Source organism: Coregonus lavaretus, assembly GCF_964263955.1.
Source record: "Coregonus lavaretus genome assembly, chromosome: 14".
NCBI lineage: Eukaryota > Metazoa > Chordata > Actinopteri > Salmoniformes > Salmonidae > Coregonus > Coregonus lavaretus.
The window spans coordinates 8,830,662-8,841,666 of record NC_140001.1 but is presented as its reverse complement, the minus strand read 5'-3'; the positions used below and the strand labels follow the sequence as shown (position 1 = coordinate 8,841,666).

General features: G+C 43.2%; 1 protein-coding gene across 1 annotated transcript in view; it reads right to left on the bottom strand.

Moving 5' to 3' along the window:
- Nucleotides 1-200: 200 nt before the first annotated feature.
- Nucleotides 201-11,005, bottom strand: part of LOC311141631 (MAP kinase-activated protein kinase 5) — a 29,699-nt gene continuing 18,894 nt past the window's right edge. Inside the window, exons 9-15 of the mRNA XM_084177022.1 lie at nucleotides 9,721-9,908; nucleotides 9,415-9,535; nucleotides 8,778-8,908; nucleotides 4,993-5,108; nucleotides 4,760-4,864; nucleotides 4,359-4,423; nucleotides 201-1,956 (exon numbers count right to left, since the gene is read on the bottom strand). Of these exons, the coding sequence (XP_084033148.1) occupies nucleotides 1,894-1,956; nucleotides 4,359-4,423; nucleotides 4,760-4,864; nucleotides 4,993-5,108; nucleotides 8,778-8,908; nucleotides 9,415-9,535; nucleotides 9,721-9,908 (789 nt within the window). The 3' untranslated portion in view covers nucleotides 201-1,893. The remainder of the gene's footprint in view (nucleotides 1,957-4,358; nucleotides 4,424-4,759; nucleotides 4,865-4,992; nucleotides 5,109-8,777; nucleotides 8,909-9,414; nucleotides 9,536-9,720; nucleotides 9,909-11,005) is intronic.

The window sequence follows — 11,005 nt, the reverse complement described above, 5'->3', positions numbered from 1 at the left end:
ATGGTTAGAGAAACAGCCATCGCAGAGCAAGACATGAGCCTTGATGTGTGACAAATGTGGACTAACAATATTTTAAGTGGTTTGTTGAGTGGTTGTTGAGGTCGTGATTAAAACGGATGTGTTGCGCGCTGCTCTGAAATGATGAACGCATATATGCACTATAGCAACACCGAGACATGAATAACACACGCTTCTTACTGTTGCAAAGAATTCATTTAATACAAATAGTCAACATGTTCATGACATTCCCAAGAGGGCAGAGGACAAAATAAGGAAAATCTGAATACCGATTGAGGTACGGGTCCTACATGATGGAGTCAGCAGGTAGCCTAGAGGTTAAGAGAGGTTGGGCTAGTAACCGAAAGGTTGCTAGTTCGAATCCCCGAGTCGACATGGTGAAAAATCTGTTCTGCCCTTGAGCAAGGTAGTTAAACCCCACCACCCCCCACAACAGCACCTCCCTGGACGCCCAACGTGGCAGCCCCCCCCCGGACCTCTCCAATTCAGAGGGGTTGGGTTAATAGCAGAAGTCATGTTTCGGTTGGACCTTGTGTGCAATTGATGATAAAAATACATTTATGTATGTACATAGGAGACAACCGGAGAAAACGTCGAACAGAGAAGGCAGGATTAGTAATAAATAGCACACGCAAGGTTTTGAAGTGGCCAAAAGTAGGGCACTATATAGGGTGCCATTTGAGATGCAGACATAGCTACAGGTCAACATGTATAGGTGCTGCCTGGATCTATTGCAGATATGGACTTAGGATCATGTGTACTAGGAACTATTTCAACAGTCTCTGACAAGGCATGCTCTCCAGCTACCTAATAGGAGCTATTCAAGTTCTCACTTCCAGGTGACTATATGCTCATGTACAAAATGTAAATGAAAGGAGAATTGTACCTTTTCTCAATCTCACTATTGATCTTCTTCTCAAGCAGCGGAGAATATAAAGCAGTCTAGACATCAGGGCCTGTATTCATAAAGCGTAGGAGGGCTGATCAGGATCAGATTAGACATCAGGGCCTGTATTCATAAAGTGTAGGAGGGCTGATCAGGATCAGATTAGACATCAGGGCCTGTATTCATAAAGTGTAGGAGGGCTGATCAGGATCAGATTAGACATCAGGGCCTGTATTCATAAAGCGTAGGAGGGCTGATCAGGATCAGATTAGACATCAGGGCCTGTATTCATAAAGCGTAGGAGGGCTGATCAGGATCAGATTAGACATCAGGGCCTGTATTCATAAAGTGTAGGAGGGCTGATCAGGATCGGATTAGCCTATCAGATTATAATGAAAGATTATAAGGGCAGAGGAAACTGATGCTTTATGAATACAGGCCCTGATCTTGTGTGGTGAAGACACTTTGTATCATTGGGTATTTTCACACGAAGATGAGCAAGTGTTATTTCTATTGTGGTTGTGATTATGGATGCATTGTTATCCTGAGTTAGGAGGCTATGCATTGCCATGAAACAGTTAACAGCCATGACACGTTCAAGTTGCAGCAGTTTGGGGGACAACTTCAGCATTGATTCATGATAGGCCTCCAAACAGACAGACACAGGCGTGCAGTCATTGCTTTGACCAAATAAGAATTTAGGAAAACAGTCTTACAATGGGAAAAGATGCATTTACATTTCACCAACCCTTGCTCAATACACTTGAATGTGAGAGGACATGCTATCTTGGACAAACAGTGAGTCGATGCATTCATCACATCGATTTAGAAGAAAATCTAAACAATTAGGAAATAAATGTTATTCGCCTCATGTGCAAGCAAGGCTAATAAGGCTTTAGTCCATGGTAAGGTTAGAATGTAGTATACATTTGAGAATGTTTAAATAAGAAAACATATAATTTCATAAATACAAATAATCAAGTACTGTATTAGAGAACCTGCATTGCCTCTTTTTTGATCAGTCTTGTTTGGTGATCTCTAAGCTCTGGACTCTTTACCACAGGAAGAAACAGGGAGGGTCCATGTTAGTCATAAATAATACTTTACATACATACATATACATATTATAGAACATGTACAGTACCAGTCAAAAGTTTGGACACACCTACTCATTCCAGGGTTTTTCTTTGTTTTTACTATTTTCTACATTGTAGAATAATAGTGAAGACATCAGAACTATGAAATAACACATGGAATCATGTAGTAACCAAAAAAAATTGTTAAAAACAAAATCAAAATATATTTTAGATTCTTCAAATAGCCACCCTTTGTCTTGATGACAGCTTTGCACACTCTTGGCATTCTCTCAACCAGCTTCATGAGGTAGTCACCTGGAATGCCTTTCCATTAAACAGGTGTGCCTTATTAAAAGTTAATTTGTGGAATTTCTTTCCTTCTTAATGCATTTGAGCCAATCAGTTGTGTTGTGACAAGGTAGGGGGGTGTTATACAGAAGATAGCCCTATTTGGTAAAAGACCAAGTCCATATTATGGAAAGAACAGCTCAAATAAGCAAAGAGAAATGACAGTCCATCATAACTTTAAGACATGAAGGACAGTCAATACGGAACATTAAGAACTTTTAAAGTTTCTTCAAGTGCAGTCGCAAAAAACAACAAGCGCTATGAAACTGGCTCTCATGAGGACCGCCACAGGAATGGAAGACCTAGAGTTACTTCTGCTGCAGAGGATAAGTTCATTAGGAGTTACCAGCCTCAGAAATTGCAGCCCAAATAAATGCTTCACAGAGTTCAAGTAACAGACAATTGCTGCAAAGAAACCACTACTAAAGGACACCAATAAGAAGAAGTGGAAATCTGTCCTTTGGTCTGGAGTCCAAATGTGAGATTTTTGGTTCAAACCGCCGTGTCTTTGTGAGACGCGGTGCGGGTGAACGGATGATCTCCGCATGTGTTGTTCCCACTGTGAAGCATGGAGGAGGAGGTGTGATGGTGCTTTGCTGGTGACACTCTCTGTGATTCATTTAGAATTGAAGGCACACTTAACCAGCATGGCTACCACAGCATTCTATAGCGATACGCCATCCCATCTGGTTTGGGCTTAGTGGGACTATCATTTGTTTTTCAACAGGACAATGACCCAACACACCTCCAGACTGAGTAAGGGCTATTTGACCAAGAAGGAGAGTGATAAATGCTCCATCAGATGACCTCCACAATGTCCCGACCTCAACCCAATTGAGATGGTTTGGGATGAGTCGGACGGCAGAGTTAAGGAAAAGCAGCCAACAAGTGCTCAGCATATGTGGGAACTCCTTCAAGACTGTTGGAAAAGCATTCAAGGTGAAGCTGGTTGAGAGTGCCAAGAGTGTGCAAAGCTGTCATCAAGGCAAAGGGTGGCTACTTTGAAGAATCTCAAATATAAAATATATTTTGATTTGTGTAACACTTTTTTGGTTACTACAGGATTCCATATGTGTTATTTCATAGTTTTGATGTCTTCACTATTATTTTACAATGTAGAAAATAGTCAAAATAAAGAAAAACCCTAGAATGAGTAGGTGTGTCCAAACTTTTGATTGGTACTGTATATGTATGCATATGAATGTAAATACAACATATGTACAAATTATGCACATGCCCTAAATGACTATTGCACTTTATGTAATAAAGTTGACTGTTGCTGATATCCAGTAGATTGAATAGCTTGTTTCGATATTTTCTTAGTGATTGGAGAGCAGAGCAGCTTTAAAGTTACAACCGCAGTAATCTCAGTGAATCATTGGGAGCTAAACAAGAGCCCCCTGCCCCCAGGAAACCCTCACACTATCACCGAGGGCCCAACTCCCTACCCCTCTCTGGGACACTAACCACCCACCCAGTGGGTGGAGAAACGGAGCTTAGACCTAGTTCCTCGGTCTGCTTTAGAGCCTCTATTGTTCAACTGACAGACTCAAACGTCTGGCTTCATGGTCAAAAATAAGGATTTCTTTGTTAAATAAATACAGTTCTTAGCTTTGTTAAAAAATGTAAAGAAATAAGAATCAAATGAAATAAAAACAAGTGAGATTAAAACACATCACTGTGGACATCCTGGTCAAGCAGCTTGGAAACATTCCCTCCCAGTTGGTACAGACAAAAAATAAATATCTAGATCTTTCTTTCTTTTTTGCAAAAACTAAAATATATATAAGGATTGTATGTTCTTTGCAGTTGTTCATAAAAAAAACAGTATAGTACCAACAAGTCCTCTTTTGAATATCTACAGTCGTACAATAGTCTTGCAAGTGAGTTCATGAAAAAATGCTATCGTTTTAGCATGTCAATTCGCATAAAAATGCCTCTTTACAGTCATTGGCTAAAAACTGTTATAATAAACAATACAAAAGGAAAGACAGCACTTGCTACTGACAGTCTTGTAAATGTGTCTTTACCTCTATGGCCTGCTTCACTATTTCAGCCAACTTCAAGCGATCCACTTTGTCAGTAAAGGCCCGTCCTACAATGAAGACCAAATAATTAAATGTTGGCCAAAACCAGATTTAAAATGAAAATGCCACCCTTTTTCAATCAAATTCATCATCTCCAACACCACCACAACATGTGAAAAACGGAGGGTTTCTATGTGTTGTAGTTATAAAATAATAATAATGTTTCCGATGACATAATCCGGAGACAGATTTTAACCAACTATGAGCAAGCAAAGGTTACTAACTGATGAATTTGAATTTCCCTTTAACTAGGGGATTTTCCCCACAGTAATTAGTGTTGATGTATGTGCTAGCTGCCATTGCTCTGCATTGAATGCTGTATTTATGCAGTATGTTATGCCTACCGTCCCAGCTGAGGCCCTGCAGCCCGTCTCGCAGTAGTTTGCAGTCCCGGTTGAAACGCCACGCCTCATGCATCACCTCATTCAGCTTCTCATCCTCATTCTCTCCTGACACACACAACCAAACACACACAGTTACACCATGCCCACTGTGTGCCTGCATGTATGCCTGTTAAATGGGAGTTGTACATCTGTGTTGGTTGATGTGAAGTGTGTGTGTTTGTGTGTGGACTGACCAGCCTGTGGGAGGATACACTGAGCGATGACGTCTCGTAGTTTCTCCAGGGCCACGTTGGAGTCCTCGCCGCCGTTCTCTGGGTCGTGGATGAAGAAGCCGTCACTCTGCTTGCTGCTGTAGCGCACACACAGGAGATACATACAGTTGAAGTCGGAAGTTTACATACACTTAGGTTGGAGTCATTAAAACTTGTTTTTCAACCACTCCACAAATTTCTTGTCCTAACCGACTTGCCAAAACTATAGTTTGTTAACATCTACTTTGTGCATGACAAGTAATTTTTCAAACAATTGTTTACAGAGATTATTTCACTTATAATTCACTGTATCACAATTCCAGTGGGTCAGAAGTTTACATGTGTTGACTGTGCCTTTAAACAGCTTGGAAAATTCCAGAAAATGATGTCATGGCTTTAGAAGCTTCTGATAGGCTAATTGACATCATTTGAGTCAATTGGAGGTGTACCTGTGGATGTATTTCAAGGCCTACATTCAAACTCAGTGCCTCTTTGCTTGACATCATGGGAAAATCAAAAGAAATCAGCCAAGAACAAAAACATTGTAGACCTCCACAAGTATGGTTCATCCTTGGGAGCAATTTCCAAACGCCTGAAGGCACCACGTTCATCTGTACAAACAATAGTACTCAAGTATAAACACCATGGGACCACGCAGCCGTCATACCGCTCAGGAAGGAGACGTGTTCTGTCTCCTAGAGATTAACGTACTTTGGTGCGAAAAGTGCAAATCAATCCCAGAACAACTGCAAAGCACCTTGTGAAGATGCTGGAGGAAACAGGTACAAAAGTATCTATATCCACAGTAAAACAAGTCCTATATCGACATAACCTGAAAGGCCGCTCAGCAAGGAAGAAGCCACTGCTCCAAAACCGCCATAAAAAACCCAGAGTACGGGTTTGCAACTGCAGATGGGACAAAGATAGTACTTTTTGGAGAAATGTCCTCTGGTCTGATGAAACAAAAATAGAACCGTTTAGCCATAATGACCATTGTTATGTTTGGAGGAAAAAGGGGGTCGCTTGCAAGCCGAAGAACACCATCCCAACCGTGAAGCACGGGGGTGGCAGCATCATGCTGTGGGGGTGCTTGGCTGCAGGAGGGACTGGTGCACTTCACAAAATAGATGGCGTCATGAGGAAGGAAAATTATGTGGATATATTGAAGCAACATCTCAAGACATCAGTCAGGAAGTTAAAGCTTGGTCGCAAATGGGTCTTCCAAATGGACAATGACCCCAAGCATACTTCCAAAGTTGTGGCAAAATGGCTTAAGGACAACAAAGTCAAGGTATTGGAGTGGCCATCACAAAGCCCTGACCTCAATCCTATAGAAAATGTGTGGGCAGAACTGAAAAAGCGTGTGCGAGCAAGGAGGCCTACAAACCTGACTCAGTTACACCAGCTCTGTCAGGAGGAATGGGCCAAAATTCACCCAACTTATTGTGGGAAGCTTGTGGAAGGCTACCCGAAATGTTTGACCCAAGTTAAACAATGTAAAGGCAATGCTACCAAATACTAATTGAGTGTATGTAAACTTCTGACCCACTGGGAATAAATCATTCTCTCTACTATTATTCTGACATTTCACATTCTTAAAATAAAGTGGTGATCCTAACTGACCTAAGACAGGGAATTTTTACTAGGATTAAATGTCAGGAATTGTGAAAAACTGAGTTTAAATGTATTTGGCTATGGTGTATGTAAACTTCCGACTTCAACTGTATAACAGACACCAACCCACAGGTGATACATTTACCAGACACCAACCCACACACACAGGAGATACATATACCAGACACCAACCCACACACACAGGAGATACATATACCAGACACCAACCCACACACACAGGAGATACATATACAGCGAGGGGAAAAAATATTTGATCCCCTGCTGATTTTGTACGTTTGCCCACTGACAAAGAAATGATCAGTCTATAATTTTAATGGTAGGTTTATTTGAACAGTTAGAGACAGAATAACAACAACAAAATCCAGAAAAATGCATGTCAAAAATTTTATAAATTGATTTGCATTTTAATGAGGGAAATAAGTATTTGACCCCCTCTCAATCAGAAAGATTTCTGGCTCCCAGGTGTCTTTTATACAGGTAACAAACTGAGATTAGGAGCACACTCTTAATGGGAGTGCTCCTAAGCTCAGCTTGTTACCTGTATAAAAGACACCTGTCCACAGAAGCAATCAATCAATCAGATTCCAAACTCTCCACCATGGCCAAGACCATGGCCAAGAGCTCTCCAAGGATATCAAGGACAAGATTGTAGACCTACACAAGGCTGTAATGGGCTACAAGACCATCGCCAAGCAGCTTGGTGAGAAGGTGACAACAGTTGGTGCGATTATTCGCAAATGGAAGAAACACAAAAGAACTGTAAATCTCCCTCGGCCTGGGGCTCCATGCAAGATCTCACCTCGTGGAGTTGCAATGATCATGAGAACGGTGAGGAATCAGCCCAGAACTACACGGGAGGATCTTGTCAATGATCTCAAGGCAGCTAGGACCATAGTCACCAAGAAAACAATTGGTAACACACTACGCCGTGAAGGACTGAAATCCTGCAGCGCCCGCAAGGTCCCCCTGCTCAAGAAAGCACATATACATGCCCGTCTGAAGTTTGCCAATGAACATCTGAATGATTCAGAGGAGAACTGGGTGAAAGTCTTGTGGTCAGATGAGACCAAAATGGAGCACTTTGACTCAACTCGCCGTGTTTGGAGGAGGAGGAATGCTGCCTATGACCCCAAGAACACCATCCCCACCGTCAAACATGGAGGTGGAAACATTATGCTTTGGGGGTGTTTTTCTGCTAAGGGGACAGGACAACTTCACCGCATCAAAGGGACGATGGACGGGGCCATGTACCATCAAATCTTGGGTGAGAACCTCCTTCCCTCAGCCAGGGCATTGAAAATGGGTCGTGGATGGGTATTCCAGCATGACAATGACCCAAAACACACAGCCAAGGCAACAAAGGAGTGGCTCAAGAAGAAGCACATTAAGGTCCTGGAGTGGCCTAGCCAGTCTCCAGACCTTAATCCCATAGAAAATCTGGGGAGGAAGCTGAAGGTTCGAGTTGCCAAACGTCAGCCTCGAAACCTTAATGACTCGGAGAAGATCTGCAAAGAGGAGTGGGACAAAATCCATCCTGAGATGTGTGCAAACCTGGTGGCCAACTACAAGAAACATCTGACCTCTGATTGCCAACAAGGGTTTTGCCACCAAGTACTAAGTCATGTTTTGCAGAGGGGTCAAATACTTATTTCCCTCATTAAAATGCAAATCAATTTATAACATTTTTGACATGCGTTTTTCTGGATTTTTTTGTTGTTATTCTGTCGCTCACTGTTCAAATAAACATACCATTAAAATCATAGACTGATCATTTCTTTGTCTGTGGGCAAACGTACAAAATCAGCAGGGGATCAAATACTTTTTTCCCCCTCACTGTACATATATCACACCCCAACACACACAGAAGATACATATACCAGACACCAACACAGGAAAAACAATAACCAGACACCAACACACACAGGACACACAGACACCAACACACAAAGGAGATACATAGACCAGACACCAACACACAGGAGAAACATATACCAGACACCAACACACATTCGGTTTAGCAGTGCTGTTCTCAGCAGAAAGTCCCTCTCCGCTATAGACAGCCAGACAATGTAAAGCAGATTCTAACCAACTACAAAATAGAGAGACCGAGACATTTAACAAGACAGACAGACCCTAGGAGCTTCCTTTTCCTCAGGATGGGGTTATTGACGGAGTTGAGTGGCTTGAGGCTGACGGTAAGGTCCTGTATCCTCATGTTAGCCAACTGTTCAGCATGGGCCTGCTGGATCCCTGCTACCACCGCCTGGCAGAGGGAGGGAGAGAGGGAAGGAGGAAGGGTCACATGGCAAAATGTTACACCCTGAACATTGCTATTAAAGGGTTACCTCAGGATTTTGGCAATGATCCTACTACTTCCCCAGAGTCAGATGAACTTGTGGACACCATTTTAATGTCTGCGTCCAGTATGAACAAAGTTAGAGGTAGTTTCGCGAGTCAATGCTAACTAGTGTTAGCGCAATGACTCGAAGTCTATGGTATCTGCTAGCGCTAGTTAGCAATTGCGCTAGTTAGCAACTTCCTTCAAACTGCACGCAGAGACAAAAATGGTATCCACGAGTTCATCTGACTCTGGGGAAGTAGATAAAGGGCCTCATTGCTAAAATCCTGAAGTATCCCTTTAAGGCAGCAAAGGTTTTGTCTGCAGTCCTGTAGTAAGTATGACTGGGTCTATCTAAAGCGCTTTGAGACTGACGGAAAAGAAAGTATTACATAAATGCTATCCATCCCAGTCTATCCATCCAGGCCCACCTTGTCCATCATCATCTGGGCGGAGGGCAGCACGTTGTCCAGCGCCTCTGTGCAGTTCAGCCAGGGGTGCTCCAGAACCCCCTCGATGGTCAGCCTCTCCTCAGGCTTCACCTTCAGCAGCCTACAGAGGGAGGGAGTAATGTTAGTGAAACAGATTCTTCTAACAATCCTCACTCAATCCAAAAGAATACAGCATGACTAAAGCACCGGTTTGGCAGTCCAAATTGATTTTGCCTGACAAACATCACTCGTGAACCATGCCATCGTGTTAGAACACACACAGTAAGGCCTGCTGTAGGGACGTACTTGCGGACAATGTCCTTGGCCATCTCAGAGATCTGGCTCCATTCGTCTTCGGGGAAGTCGAAGCTGGCAGTCATGATCTTCTTGCGCATGTCCTTGGGGATGGTGCGGCTGTGGTGCTTGGAGTAGAAGGGAGGGTAGCCACACAGCATCACGTAGATGATCACCCCAATGGACCACAGGTCACAGCTCTGCACACACAGCAAGGGACAGTGAACGAGCCAGGTCATAGGGAGGGAGAGGGAGAGAAAGGATAGGAGTTAGTGCGACACAACCCTACAAACACAGATGTCCTTAGTGGAAATATGTTGCATAATGTGGAAAGATGCTGGCAAGATATTTTTGGCAATCCATGGAATGGGGGGGTAGTAGTGGGTCTCCTTGTTATAATCTACACACAATACCCCATAATGTCAAAGCCAAAACAGGTTTTTAGAAATCTTTGCAAATATATATATATATAAAAAAAAGGAAATATCTTATTTACATAAGTATTCAGACTCGTTGCTATGCGACTTGTAATTGAGCTCAGATGCATCCTGTTTCCATCGATCATCCTTGAGATGTTTCTACAACTTGGAGTCCACCTGTGGTAAATTCAATTGATTGGACATGATTTGGAAAGGCGCATACACCTGTCTATATAAGGTCCCACAGTTGACAGTGCATGTCAGAGCAAAAACCAAGCCATGAGGTCGAAGGAATTGTCCGTAGAGCTCCGAGACAGGATTGTGTCGAGGCACAGATCTGGGGAAGGGTACCAAAACATTTCTGCAGCATTGAACGTCCCCAAGAACACAGTGGCCTCCATCATTCTTAAATGGAAGACGTTTGGAACCATCAAGACCATTCCTAGAGCTGGCCACCCGGCCAATCTGAGCAATCAGGGAAGAAGGGCCTTGGTCTGGGAGGTGACTAAGAACCCAATGGCCACTCTGACAGAGCTCCAGAGTTCCTCTGTGGAGATGGGAGAACCTTCCAGAAGGACAACCATCTCTGCAGCACTCCACCAATCAGGCCTTTATGGTAGAGTGGCCAGATGGAAGCCACTCCTCAGTAAAAGGCACATGACAGCCCGCTTGGAGTTTAACCCAAGGCACCTAAAGGACTCTCAGACCATGATAAAACAAGATTCTCTGGTCTGATGAAACCAAGACTGAACTCTTTGGCCTGAATGCCAAGCGTGACGTCTGGAGGAAACCTGGCAACATCCCTACGGTGAAGCATGGTGGTGGCAGCATCATGCTGTGGGGATGTTTTTTAGTGGCAGGGACTGGGAGACTAGTCA